This window comes from Neodiprion virginianus, chromosome 2 (assembly GCF_021901495.1).
Source record: "Neodiprion virginianus isolate iyNeoVirg1 chromosome 2, iyNeoVirg1.1, whole genome shotgun sequence".
NCBI lineage: Eukaryota > Metazoa > Arthropoda > Insecta > Hymenoptera > Diprionidae > Neodiprion > Neodiprion virginianus.
The window spans coordinates 36,193,891-36,208,965 of NC_060878.1; the positions used below are offsets into that span (position 1 = coordinate 36,193,891).

Sequence of the window (15,075 nt, forward strand, 5' to 3'; positions counted from 1 at the left end):
TTTCTCGGTAAAGCATTCGAGCATGGCCTTCAAGACGGCGCGTCATAGGGTCCGACTAATTATTATCGGCTCAGCGGTACCATTTCATCTTCGTCGTCGTTTGCTGTATCTCCGGCTCTTTTATCCACGCCGTGACGAAAGGCTCCGGTAATGAAATAAGAATCTTCTCGAACGCGGCTGCAGGATAAAGGGGATTTCTTTTGCGCCTTTGTACATTTCACACCGTTTGACATTTTTATACCTGTACATTTAATTTTCTCTCTCCGTCAAAGAAGCAGCAGCACCGTCAGCGGCATCGAGTCTTGTCTTGTTTTGTCCTGCTTCCTCTGAACTAGATACGGGATAGTATATTCCCCGCAAATTCACCCGCAGGCGGATGAGTTCGTACTTCTTGGTATTCTGTTTTTGCTACAAAGAAGTAAGAACGGTTCTTTTTCATCACTCTTCTCATCATTCCGTGCCAGTGGAGTATAATTCGTCTCCGTGCGGACAATCGACGCGGCGCATCTGCGTAAAGACTCGCAGGTTCCAGCTGCAGTTCCTCGAGGACTACTCAACGAGGATCTCTCGACTTCCGGTCGGGGGAATGCCGTTGCAGGACGTCGTAGCTCCGCCGTTGGATGGCCAGGACTGCGCGAGCTCTGCGAATGATGGGTGGACACGGTAAACTCTTGATATCTACATTTCGGAGCGGGTCTGTACTGTTTCAAGTGGTACATTGGCGGGAGCTGGTTGCCGGGGACACGTCCGGGTGATAACTCTTCCGGATGTTGTCGGGCGGTTTTGGGGCCGCGGTCTAGGGTCCGACTGGGAATCCGCTGGCCTGCTTGGCGCCAATCCAGGCGCAGTGCGGCCGCCCGCCTTGTCTTACCCGGTTGGAAGTCTGCGCGAATTCGAGGTTCGCCACACCGAGACATAAAATTTCCCGCTTTACCGCCCGTTATCGCCGTCTTACGCCAGCGGATAAGACCCACTTATTCGAGTCTCGAGACTCTCCTTAGATTCTGTGAATAAAACCGAACCTGCACCCTCGAACTCGCCGGGGCGGGAAACGGAAGTCCGAGGCTGCCGGGGAGGGAAAAGAATGGAGAGGATTCCGGAATGACCGGAACGACTGGAATTACCGGAACGTACGCATTTCTCATCGATCCTCTTTCTCGACTCCGACTCTCCGAGACTCGCGAGGCCAGCTCGCCGTTCTTCTACGTGACGTCGGCTCTGATCTCGCGAACTCTGCGGAGGCGTATGAAAGACGCGAAAAAACGAGAAAAGAAAAACGGGACGCGGAAAAGGGCAGGAATACAGAAACGTTTGTCCGAAGCGCCGAATGTCCGCACCTCGAGGTACGAACGTTCATGGATGAGAAGAGAGTAAAGGACGAAGATGGGGTTGTGGGATACGAGGTGAAGGGTCCTGGAGGACACGGGCCAAGTGGGGGGCTAGCGAAGGGGAAGCGAGCGAGCGAGGGGGGCGCGGTGGCGTCAACGCAACCTGTCCGTTTGTAAATACGCGAAACGCTACGATGACGAGGAGAGGAAAAGGCCCGGGGGAAAAGGGAGAGTGAAGTGTACTCGGGCGGAGGAACGACGCGGGGATGACGAGGGGTTCCGGGAGGTGAGGAAAAGAGAAAGAGATTATGAGAGGCGGCGGGGCGGAGATCGATGCCGAGCGTGGTTGCACGCCAGGCGGAGCTCTTCGGAATTCCGGCTCCTGGATTCTGCCATAGACACTTTTAACCACGGACTAGCTTGCGACGGATCCCGGGTCCTGGAGGAGCACGCGAGGAGCAGGATGCGTCTCACTTCAAGACGGTTGAACGCCGTCCGACAATGACACGCGCGGTTCTCTTCGTTCGTGGCTGTACCGTCACTTCTCAACTGCAGTGCGCGACTCTTCCACTTTTCACTTTTATTTTTCACTCCCGACTCCTAAGGTAAGTCTGCCAGTTATTGACATGGTCAGACTCAATTATTGACCCTTTTATTTTCAAAAATTATAAATTGACGACACTAATGAATTCTGAATTTCTCGATGACTGAAACCAATTGCTAGGCGGTCAGACACTACAAAATTAGTTTTCGGTTATTTCAGAACCACAGATCCAACGGCTAGAACTGAAAACGGCCAGTAACTGGTACACTTACCTTGTTCCAATTCTGCAGTTATACGAAGAAGAGGTAAATCCTTCGTTGACGCGCTTATTCGAAATCGGAAATCATTCGATACGTGGATCCATCACACCGGCAATGAGCCGATCAGGCGTGTACTGTTCGGGAATCATCCGAGCGTGGGTGAAGGCAAAGGATTCTGTGTATGGGCGTGGTTCGGTACCTACTCGGTGGGACCTAAATTCGATCGACCTGAAAGCCTTGCAGCCCCAGGTTATCATTGTAGGGTGCACGAAGGCTTCTCTGGCACATTCTCGCAGCACGTTTCCGTAATTGATTTCCAAATGTGCCAGCTCTGGCAAGTTTCTCGAGTTCCCGCTTTCTCCTTTGCACTGTTGCACCTCACTTTTGTTATGGTTAAATTTTTACTAAGCTCGTTCATATTTCATCGCGTCTTAAAATCTTATATTTCTAATAACTGAAGGGCAGTGATACACTGTAATGCGTACACGTACGTTTCTTAAACGGCGGACAAATATCTCAGCGTTGAACGTGTAACAAACATATTGCAAAGGTTTTTGGTAATCGGAAAAAAGTGTAAGTAATGATTACAATTTAATATCGAAATCGTTCACCGTCTTATCGGTGAATCCTATACCTTGGATGACTATAACGTGTGAATGAAAGTATACGGGAGGCACATTGCAGGCAAATTTCAGGCACGTAAAGCACATCAGGCAGAAGCAGGCAGGCATTCAAAGGTCTACGTATACACATATGGGTAGCGTTCGTGAAAAATATACTGAAAGCCGACACGACGAGTCGTCTTTGGATTGACTCGGTTTGGCTCTGATATGTGACCGCTTTAACCCTCGGCAAGAGAAAACTCGAAAGAAAGAAACAGAGGAAACCATCGAGGATAATGAACTTGATAATGATAAGAGAAGTAGCATGTTACGCAGGTGGTGAAGTGAGCAGAAATAGCGGAGGTATCAATTTATTCCGGCGAGCTTTTGTGCCGCGTGTATACTTCGTATAATAAAGATGGAAGAGGGGGCAGCGCCGCAAACACAGCGCTTTACCCGCGTCAATTCAGAGCTCGACTCGTTATACAAACACTTAGGTGTCATTCCATACAAGCACACAGATGACGCGGCAGCGACCTGAAGCGCACTGCACACACTGACAATGATAGATTTATTTTGACATCGCATCGCTGTACGAGATACTTTGGAGTCGTTTGACCCGTGCTCGAAGGGCACGCACTTTTATCAGTATGTCATTTTTTTCATCATTTCGGAAAGGGAGCGGAGAGATTTCGCCGCCGGGGATTCCACGGCCAACTACGCCAGGCTGAAATATCCAAAGAAGGTGAAAAAGAAAGTTTTTAGAGGCTTTCGTTTCAAAAATTCACCGTTCCCGTTAAAAATCGTACTTGGCGCTCGTCAAATGTTGGGATCATTTTCACCTGTTTCCTCTCGTCGGCGAGGCAAAAAAATACTTGGCAATTCCGAGCGAGGAAAGAATCGGCCATGCGGATCAAGTTTTGGACTGCAAACGTCTATGATCCGCAATCTTTACGACGGATGTAGAAGCGAAGAAGCTGGTTTCGTTGGCCGAGGAGCATTGCGGTCGGGATTCGATTCGATGCGAGGAATAAAATCGGGACGAGGAACGACGGCTTGATTTGACAAGACCGATTCTGAGGTTGGGGTGGTTTGGGTGAATTCGCGAGTCACGTCCCAGGTGACAGTGTCGACTTGATTTGGTTTCCGCACAGGGCTCAACACCTGGGGTCCAGTCTTATACATTCAGTTCCAAACTTGAAAGTTGGAACGCGAGACCAATTTATGACTCGATCACCGAAACATTCACCTGCAAAGTCGAGCTCGAAAATTCTGCGATCGAATTCGACAGGCAAAAACGAATCGAAAAAATTTTTAAAAAATCAAACGAGTTCTGTTCTGCCGCCAATTTCTTTTCACCGAGGATTGCATTTCTTATCCATCGAGTATCATTTCATCGCGAGATATTAACTAACCCTCGGTGAAAAAATTTCCCAACATACGAACATTTACGCCAATGAAATTTCACGTTTGCTTCGTCTTGAAGCTGAATGTACAAAACGGAACGATTATTATATATTCAAGTACTACAGAAATATAATATAATACACAATGTTTTTTTATATATATATATATATATATATGTATATATATATATATATATATATATATATATATATATATATATATATACATACCATCTCGGATATGTATGTATATATTTCGAAAAAAAGTATACATATATATATGTATATACCCACGAAAATTTACGTGGGTGTATACATGTATGTACAAATATGTATATACGTGTCTTGTTGTAATATACAATATTTTTTGGCCTGCAAAGCCCGGCCCGTCATCTTCGTCTGCGCGAATCGAACTTTTCAACGTTTCTCTGTGAGAACCGACACATTGTTAAATCGGTGATAGATCAGGTCTGACGATAGGATAAACCTTTTTCATTTTCCATCTCTTTTGTCGAATGCGTCGAATCACGGCAGGGCCGAACTCAGCGGGTGGGGCCATGCAACGGAACATCGCAATCTTTAAACGAATCAATCATAACGAGGTGTCAAGGTCTTGCGGACTGCGGAACGTATCAAGGTTCCCTTGTAACAGTTCAGCCAACCAAACAGCTGTGACGAGCTATAAAAAAAACGAAAAAACAGTCAGTAGGCCACCAGTGTTTTCTGCCAACATACACGGAGAGATATTTAATCCTCAGGGCGACCAGGCCTCACCGAGTCGAAGAAGATGATTCGTCCTCGTCGTCGCGTCCCGCTCCTTGTACGTCATGTAAGATCGTAAGGTATACCTACCCGCAAGCTTGCCGAGTCGATACCGTACAAGATGCGCTCGATTCGAAAGCTCGAGCGAAAGTATCATCGCGGAAAGCGGGAGCTGGGAATAATTTGCACTCCGTCATGAAATATGGACCGCGATACTTCCTCGACCTTGGTGCGGCCTGATCGCTGATGTGAAGACGTGAGGAGTGATGCGAGGCTGGTCGCGTTGGTGATTGGGAAACGGGGGGCTGATTGGTCGTGATAAAGGGCTCGGGGGTTGTCGGAGTGATCGGAGCGAGTGAGGAGCCTGAGAGTATAAGGTTGCGAAATTCTCTGAGCACCCGATGACAGACGACAAATGTCAAGAAGGACTACATGAATAAAAGAGTAGAGAGAACGGAAGGGGAAGGCTGGGGTCTGAAACGAGTTTTGAAAAAGCGTGCCGCGTGACTTGAACTCTACATTATATATGTATACTCGGCTGGCGCCGGCACTGGGAACACGGCATATACGTATGTATATATATACAGCTGTGTATGCATACGTATAGATATTACAGGAAGCGAGAAATCCGCCACGTCAAGTACCGCGATTAAATCTCTCGAGGAAAACGCAGCCGCCCCGGTCTCTTCCTTATTCTTACGGGTGGCTGTTTTCGATTCGTGCAACCCTCGGCACAGACGGAGGAGGAGTTATATCAATGAAATAATACCGAGCCGAATTTATTCAACGAAACGGGGTCGCAGCGGCGAAGAAGGCCTCTTCCAGCATCCGCGGGGATGGCGACTTAGGAGGACTTGTCGGTGGGTTGGGAGGGGGCGACGAACGGTCGATCGTCGGGGCGCGGTTGAATGAGTTTGATGGGCTATCCGGTGACGTACCGGAGGGTGACGTGCAGGACGGAACGGGAGAAGTCGCGTGGATGCTTGAGAGGTTAGCGAAAAGGAATGAGAGACAGAGACAGAGAGAGAGATGGAGAGAGATAGAGAAGAAGGGGGTCACGCGCGTGGGCTCGAAGCAGAGGGATCGCGCTAAATTCACAGGGGATCGCCGAATGCTGGACAAGAGACGTTCGTACGCTTACCCTCCTCCGTACCGCGGATGTTCCGGATGATCAGATCGATCATTTATTTACCCCGTCTCTGATACGCGCCGTGTCCCGAAGCGCGTTCGCGATAAAGGCTTGTCGACTAAAGAGCCGGTTCCTGGTATATTACTCAAGGCGAGATGTATGTACGACGAGCGTTTGTCCCGCGTTTGATATTTCTCGCGTTAGGTATAGTGTGGAGCAATAAACGAACGGAATGTTGGGCAGATATTAGTCGTGGTGTTTTGGACGGCCTGGTGGGGAGGGGGGGAGAAAATTGAGATATATACAGGCAGGCAGCCATACTGAAAGACAGAGAAGAGACAGAAAGAGAGAAAGAGAGAGAGAGAGAGAGAGATTGAGGGTGAGAAGTATAAGAGAGATATCGACAGAGAAGAGGAAAGTTGTAAAGACCGGATGAGGACGAGGAGAATTGGATAGAACGGTGAAGAAATAGGGCGGGGGGATCGTAAACAGAGAGGTAGAGAGAGACAGATGTAGAAAAAGAGATACATATATGTGTATATATGGAGAGAGAGAGAGAGAGAGAGAGAGAGAGAGAGAGAGAGAGAGAGAGAGAGAGAGAGAGTGAGCTTTATGAAGTGAGATTCGTGAGATAGACACTGTACCATCAACACTTCGGACACGGAGCTGATGCTGAGGACATACATGGTGACGCCGACCTCCACGGGCGGACCTGTAATCAACAAAACCAACCGACTTTGTCGTTCTGATTCTCGACTACGTATCATTATTCCCAACGTTATATTGCGGGTCCCTTGCCTCTGTCGCTGATAGCCATCGCCATGCGTCGTGAGAAGCGTGACGTACGTGCCACTTTGACGCTCTTTGATTGTGAGTAAAAAATGTTCCATATTGTATGCAAAAGACACCTCGACAAAAAACAAAAGTTTATTCGTCGATTCTTTCGGACGAAAATACGACACTTGGAGTGAGTTGGTGAGGGAAAAGAGAGAGCGATAAAAGAAAAGTGGGGGTGGGGGGTGAGAAAAAAGAAGAAACAGGTGTCAGAAAAAATATTCCCAATGAAAAGAAATTCGCGCGCGGTTCACTTGCTGACACAGCTGACAGAGGCAAAGTTACTTTAACGCCGAAGAAAGCTCACACCCTGCACGGAACCAAATCAACAGGACTCGTTGTCTTCGTTGCTTTCCAAGCTGGAAAAACCACATTTTGATCAGAGCCACGCGTCAAGTGACGTTGCCTTAGGACCGATCAATTTGGCAGCGGCGAAACGGCGCTGCACTTGAAAAATTTCAACCTTTTTTCTATCGCATCGTATCTATTTCTTTCTTTTCAATTCTTTAGTTTTTCGTCTTTCCCTATATGCATACACTAATATTCATCGTGATCCAATTTTTTTAAAAATTTTTTGCCGTTTAAAACGTACGATGGTTAGAGGGTCGTTGCATTCACATCGTGTATTCGTATGTTATCGTGAAGGAAAAAAATTGCAATCAGAAATACGGTCAAATTATCAGTGATGGCAGCGGGCAGCCCATCTCTGCAGCCGCGGCATAGCAGCTAGCGTCTAATGGGATGTATATTATATATAATATATATGTGTGTGTATAAATAATATATATAGTACGAGTGTGATGTATGTAATATGTACGTTTAAATGTATGCTATGTACGATTCACGGGTGACGTGATCAGGACATTCAAGGCGCTAATCAACTTCTCACTCACACACACACACACACACGCCGCTCGTAACCACACGCGCGATTTTTACCGACCAAGTTTCTCATTTCACCGCAGACAATAAAAAAATATTGCATCAGGTATTGATATAATACGCGTAACTAGAAGTGTCACCGAATTGTCGGAAAAATTTTTATGGGCCGCGCGTGTGATTCGAGCTCAAAAAATCAAGCTCGTATTAGTTTTTCGCTCGTAACAGAAAATGTTGGGAGAAAAAGAAAATGTCAAATCAAAACCGGCATCGATAAGTATGATGCGTTATACAGTCGTTATTCTGGGCATTGTATAATTGGCAAAAATGAAAAAAGAAGATACCATTCTCAAATCACCGTACGGGTAATTATTCTATACGTGCATGTATATATATTATATATATTCACGTACTTTCAAAACCGTACGAATGATATGTATTCCTCTTTTTTTTTTTGATTTTGTGGAAAAAAGTCTTCCACTCGAATAATAAGTATATGATATGTATAAGATGCACGTATGTATGAGGTATTTAATTTTAATTCTTAATAGGTTTTGTGTGAGTCAGTATATGAAGTAAATGCATGCGGTGGCTAAGCCACATAAGGGCCTTCTAGCGCTCTAAGGACGCACCACAAACAAGACAACCTTAATCGGGGATGATCCGTATTTCGTGGGAGTCTGGATCTCGAAGGGGATCTCGACCCCCGACGCGAGCGGCGAGCGTGTCATTGTATCAACGATATCGCGATCTCTCCTGGATTTTTACTTGGTATATTCGAACGTCGCTGCGGTACACGCGATCAGACGATTGCTTAAAAACGAAAGCTTTTTTTGTCAGCAAAAAAAAGTGGATTCCGCCACTTCAAAACTTCCTTGCATCATGTCGTGACGACGCGACTTCGACAATCAAATTGCATAGTTCGTACCGATACGTGATAAGTACCAAAAAATATAAGGCGACCAAACTGGAGGATCCACATTTTTCATACAACACCCAGGAGGGTTCGCGAGTTGATACGTTGAGCAAGGATTTTCATACGCGGCGGACGAGGATCAAGTCAAGATTTCACGGGGCAATCGATACGCATGAGTTAGATGGATTGCACTTCGTTTTACTGCCTTGTCGAATACGGTGAGGGGAAGGACAGCGAATTCCACCCCATACAGCTGCTGCAGGATGCTTGAAAATTCTTCGGTACTCTGGGTACAAACCCAAAGTGTGACTTTACATATTTGAGAAACAATACTGCACGTAACGCGTAAGCACGGCGACGTCGCATGCAACCCAAATAACGCATGCATGTAGGTATATACTTATTTGTTAGCGCGTCGCGCGTCAATATGGCGGCGTTGATTCCTCCACAGCTCTGTATGAAAATACCTACGGATACGCTGGGTATACGTATATACGTATGCATATACATATGTATATATGTATGTATATATATATGTGTGTGTGTGTACATACACAGACGTAGGGCTGGTGTGTGAGAGATTAGCGATAGTTATATTGTTTAACGAACACTAAATGGTTGCTTGGTTTCAATGGATTCAATGACAAATAATAAGTGTGATTATTACTGATAATACTGATTGGGTGAATTGACTTGATAAGTCCTAAGTAGTACCATTTTCACTTCGGATAGCGAGCTGATGCTCAAGACGTACATGGTCACGCCAACTTCGACGGGAGGACCTGAAATTAAGGTTTGGTAACTGAGACGGCCGATTCGGCCGATGGCGGTAACATTCTATCTATAATTGTGAATTTGCAAGTATATTTATGGTGATAAGTTGATATTGGCTGTATGAGGGATTTCGGGTACGGGTTTCAGTCCGTTACACAATGTGCTGAAAATATGTTAGAATAATACGTACATTCATTTTCTTAATACATAACGCGTCTAACTACCCCTGTAGATTACCTAGGTCGAAACTTTCCCCGTACACACAATTTAGACGTGTGTTGTACACATTTGTGAGAACAATTATTCTTTCTTCTTCATCTAGAATTAATCACGAAGTCGGCATCAGTCGAAATAAGGTGCAGATATCAACAGTGCAAAATGGTAACCCGACGATCTCTTTTCCGCCTCAATATCTGACATCTACAACCGCGTTCGCAGCGATTCGCGTTGATAATTCTGGACAGGCAAAACGGGCTCGCAATTTTCATTTTGCTCTTTTTGCACCGCCAAACGATCGTCCAGAGCGGACGAGTATTGCGATTGACGGGCTTCCGCGTCGTTCGGTGCAACTCGATGCAGGCGGCCAGAGTCCCTGATGGCACGCGTGGCTTCGCAAATGCGAAATGTATTCGTATCAATCACGTCCCAGCCAATAACGGAGGCAGTATATCAGCGGTCATTTCGCGACGCTGCCGCGAGTCGCGCTTTTTCCGCAATACGATCTAGAAAATCATGCTAGATCCGACGTACCGGATTGGCGAATTTTTTGCTACATTGACGTTTGTACTCTCTGTACCAAGTCCGCGAGACGGATTTTTAATCGAGCTATTCTCGATCGTCGGAAGAACTAGCGACGGGTGCTCAGAGCTCGAGCTGACAATCATTCGAGACTCGATCCCTGTTCGTCTTCATTAGGCACTCACAAGTGTCACTTCTAACCGCGTGGCAGGCGCGACGAACGACGAACTAACCCCATAAACCACGATTCGCTGCTGCAACACGCCCTGTGAGTAATATTTCTTTATCTCCGTTTCAGGACGGCTTGATTTCGCGCTGACGAACGCTTCGCGGGGGACTCGTAATTTCTACTACCAGCCTCACCGTCGTCCGCAAGGTAAGGAACAACGGGCATCTATCAAATCAACGTCACTAGACGCCCCGTGCGAATTCAAGATGCACGCGTTCCGTTCTCGCTTCGCAGACCACGCGCAGTCCAACCGCATGTCCCAGTACCATTATTCACTGGACAGCACAATAAATGCAAACACTCTTTGATCAGATTTTCCCTATTTCTTGAATTGTCGAAGACTAGCATGGATATCGCCGATTAGTGAACCATTGGGCGTAGTTGTTGCTCGGATGTTTGTGTCTTCAATGCCTGCAGTACATGTTTCGAAAGTCAATCTCGTGGACATTGTTCGAAGTCGTATGTGTCGGTGGAATTGGACGGAATTGTCGCGCTGCAAGCCACAATGGCAACAATTGCTGCGTGATAAAGGGTCAGTTGTTACATTTTACGCAGAGTAGGTACTACACGTGTTGTTACACCGTGTTGCTGCTGTACGCAGCACGTGAATCGCTATTAAAGCTAACGAATACGCTGTACAAGCATTTCGGAGTTTTCTGTTTTTTCTTTTTCATCTTTTTTTTACATCTTGTTTACAGCCTTGTCCAAATTGTTGAGTCCGGTAACGATTGCAATTCACATAGAAACTTGTGATTCCGGGAATATGTCAAGCGCCGGTTTGTTCGTTCAAATGTTTGTTTAAAACACGTTTATATGCATAGTTTTTAATTAGATGGAGTATCTTCGTGTTCGTTCACCGAGGAGTCGATCGATACCAAAGCGCGATACTCCACACACACAGCGACTACTCTATTCGGATAGGTGTATGAAAAATTAAAATCAACCCGCGGCCGGTCCGCGTCGTAATCGTCGCGAAAGTTTACGCGCCAGTTGAATTTTATACACGCGCGCCGAGGGATAAAAGTCTGCAACGGAATAGTTAACGGCTCTGTTATTGACGGATTAAGTGAGGGGAACCCTGGGGAACGACGTACAATTGTAATTGAATCATTCACGTCTCGGCAGACAAGTAAGCTTACGCGATACGAACGTGAGCAGCACCCGCCACTCGTCCAACGATCCCCGGCGTCTTATCCACCTACCCATACTTAACGTCTCGCAAGGGAGAAACGGTTCGGAGCGAGTCCGATCTCGAAGCCTTAAGGCCGGTTTACAGCCTTGGCGAATGGAATGCTTAGAGCAATCGTAACACCGGCTCAGGAACGATTCGGGGGAGAGAAACGTTTCCCCTCGTCCTTGTCGCCGGTACCGTTTCGGTCCGTTGTAAACATGCGCTCTTCGTGCCCAACGAATTAAGGGCCCCGGAATATCTCCGACGATTCTTAATCGCGTCCATTTTAGCCGGACGTTTCCGGCCCTCGAACGAGGCGGTGAACAACTCCCGACACATTTCGCCCTGAAGAAGATCTTCGGGTCTTCGATTCGTCGCGCGCGGGATTCTGGAATCCGGCTGCTCGGCATCGGGATCGTTCGAAAGAACGGGACGGGTTTGGGTTCGGGTTCCGGGTTCGCGCCTCGCGGGAGTCGAAGCCACGCCGAAGCGTCAGGGGCGTCGGGACCATGGATGCTGTTAACGGTGGGTAACCCGTGGCAACCCGTAGCAACCCGCGCCAACATTGATCCGAGCTCACCCGAACTTCAGCCCCGCCCTGCCCGACGCGTACCGAAAATTTGCCTTCCGTGACGCTACCTACGAAAACATAGCCGACCCGACAGGACTCTGCGATGTCAACCGGATGCCCCCCTCCCATGCCTCTCCAGCGCAGTCATAGCCAAGTGCTCACCCACCGAAGCTAGAATTCAAAAACTCTGCATAATCCCGGAGTAAACATGATCGCTGTTGGTTCGGAGATGATTTTTTATAATCGTCTCAAGACCAGGCTTCACGTCAGGGAAAATCACGAAACTTGTCACAGTCATCGTACACGTTAGGTTTATTTTTAGTACCACTAGCGTCGCTGGTGTTCCTTTTGCACCGAAGTGTCACTGGTTGCAGGGATGCCCAAGATCGACTGATCGATGATCTTGCAACGTGATTCGAGGAAAGTTTTCACTGCCGCTTTGTACTCTCTCCACTGTCTTCGGTGCATACGGAACATCAGTGCCATCTTATTTCAGGCAGCTATTTGTTTAGTAGGAGTTCGGTCTCCGAGTATGTCCCGGGATAAATTTGAGTGCGGTAATTTATTCGACTGGTACAAGTTTTTATCATTATTTTTTTTCCCTTACGAGATTCGCGGATGTGTAACAGAGTTAAGAATAGACCTGATCACTCAAAAAGGTTCGTCTTTTAGTCCCTCGTATGTTGATATAAAATTCTATTCGTGCGGTTTACAGGCGAGTTGTCCGATGAATTCTAACGCGTTATCGCGTGTTATCTTGATGGCTATGAAAGCGCTGGCTGCAGTCTCTTTTCCCGGGAGACAAAGGATACCGTTCGGAGATACCCGTATTTCTGACTTGCTTCTAATATTTATGACAGTCAATCTGTATACTTCTTTCAATTGAATTACGTATCCCTTGCGCAGTATCCTCTACGGTCGTGATTGCAGAATGATCAACAACCTTTGACGTGTCCAAATTCTCATCACCGGTGAAAATATCCATAATTATTAATTGCACTTTACTCAAATGACAAGCAATTAAGATCCATCGCTGGTATACTATACGGTATAAGATAATTTATTAGATCTGGCTAGCCATACCCGGATACAATGCAAGGACTAGTCTCAGACACTGCCTGAAATTAATAAAATGCGGGCAAAGTTTATAAGAGGCGAATGGAAGACGAGTCGAAGTTGCTACATATTCTCGTCTCGTACCGTTCTGCGTAGTTTTGTACCCATAGAAATGATAAAAGTTGAGGATGGGACAGAATCACGAGTGTGCTGGCCAGTCGGAAGGTCGAAAGCAGGCATCTGAGGCTGCAGTGACGTCACGTGGCGCGAGGCAAAAACGGATCGAAGGCACCGGAGATTCGCGGAGGTCATTCCCTGGATTCGCGAACCCCTGCAGACCAGAGCGGTCGTCCCAAAGTCGCGCTCTCGCTTTGTTTTAAGAATCTATTCGGCTATTGCTAGCTTAGCCATCATCCACCGCATAGGGAATAGTTAGTAGATATTCGGTTAATCGATTGTGCGGATTTTCTCAGCGAGCCGCACTTGCCGAGGTGCATTTGAGCAGGACTACTTGCAAGATTGCGATGCTGCAGTCTTTGAAAGCGTTCGCGAACCGCGGAGAGATTCTCCTCGATTTTGTATGTGTTTTGCACTTTAACGAGACAATTAGTGGGCGAACCGCAAATGCTTTCAAACCGCGATGGGATTCCGGTCTACGCCCTGCCGCATAGTGTAACTCCTCGACTCTTTCGGTGGTAATTCGATCTTAAAGCTAGCGAAACCTGTTCCATCGCAAATTGACTTCCTTCCTTCCTACCGCGAGGGTGAAAACTATCAATGACGTCCATTTAACGATACGCCTAAAAGCACCCCGCGGTTATTCAAGGGGATATCCAAACTGTTCGATTTGAAATGAGAGATCTTGAAATTTTGGGTTGGAAAAATAGGTGCCCGATGTGTTCATCTTAACAGTAATTTTGATAAATAAAAAATCGTCACCCTACCAGAGGGTCGATAATCGTGCCGACATCTTATGCGATGATCAGAATCTCGAATCAATAGGTCAAACGGTTTCCGAGTAACCATAGTCAATTGGCTGTAAATAAAAAATATCGGCCCTCGATAGTTATATTTCTCATCGAACATCGGGCATCCCCTTACAAATTAGAAGAAAATGGAGCAACTAAACTCCGTGAGGCAAGAAGTCGTTCGTTTACGGCCGACTCGTTACTTCCTGGTTTGTTCTTCAGTTTCTTCTCTACATTCCGACGCGTGGTCCAGGTTAAATTGGTCAGCGATGGCTGGCCGCCTCGAAGGCTCGAACGCAGTTACGGGGCGGTATAAAACGGGACGTTTTTTCTCCCCTCTCGGAGATTTTTCTCCTCGCTCGAGGAAAGCAACGAATCGATGGAGAGGGCGAGGGTCCGCGACGCGGAGGATTTTGAGCAGACAGGTTGGCGCCTCCTAATGAAACGGATCCACCTTACGGTCTATTAGGGTATGGTTAATTACCCCGAGAACGGCGATGCCTCGCGTGTCTCTCGTTCTACTCGGAGGCACTGCGTCCGGGCCCCGAGGCAGCCGCGAATGAAATTAGCAAGATGATAGGGTGTGTACGGGGCGTCGGGGTGCGGGTGGCAGTGCCGGGTGGGGAGGCTGCAAGTGGCGGAAGCGTTGACTTACCTCCGTAGTTCGGCCTTACTCTTTTGTCGTAATTGACCGAGAAGGAGTCAAGGATCTTCGAGATGTTAACCGCGCTGACGCCCTGCGAACCCTCGTGTCTCCTGGAAAGAAAACAAATTCAATCTTCAAGCCTTGCTCTCCGCCGAAACGGGTATAAGGTACGTAGACGCATGCATATATGCATGCACCTATACGCACAATCGAGATCCCGGAGATTTATCGAGTCATAAATCTGCGACAGCGCCGAAACACC

At 47.1% G+C, this 15,075-nt stretch overlaps 1 protein-coding gene across 7 annotated transcripts in view; it reads right to left on the reverse strand.

Moving 5' to 3' along the window:
* Nucleotides 1-15,075, reverse strand: part of LOC124297030 (gamma-aminobutyric acid receptor subunit beta) — an 85,326-nt gene that overhangs the window by 35,271 nt on the left and 34,980 nt on the right. For 4 of the 7 annotated variants that reach the window (XM_046747600.1, XM_046747598.1, XM_046747596.1 and 1 more), the window contains exons 2-3: nucleotides 14,823-14,923; nucleotides 9,375-9,442 (exon numbers count right to left, since the gene is read on the reverse strand). In XM_046747600.1, coding sequence (XP_046603556.1) covers nucleotides 9,375-9,442; nucleotides 14,823-14,923 — 169 coding nt within the window. Of the gene's footprint in view, nucleotides 1-6,675; nucleotides 6,744-9,374; nucleotides 9,443-14,822; nucleotides 14,924-15,075 lie in introns of all 7 variants that reach the window. The other 3 variants (XM_046747601.1, XM_046747599.1, XM_046747597.1) reach the window with 1 other exon arrangement.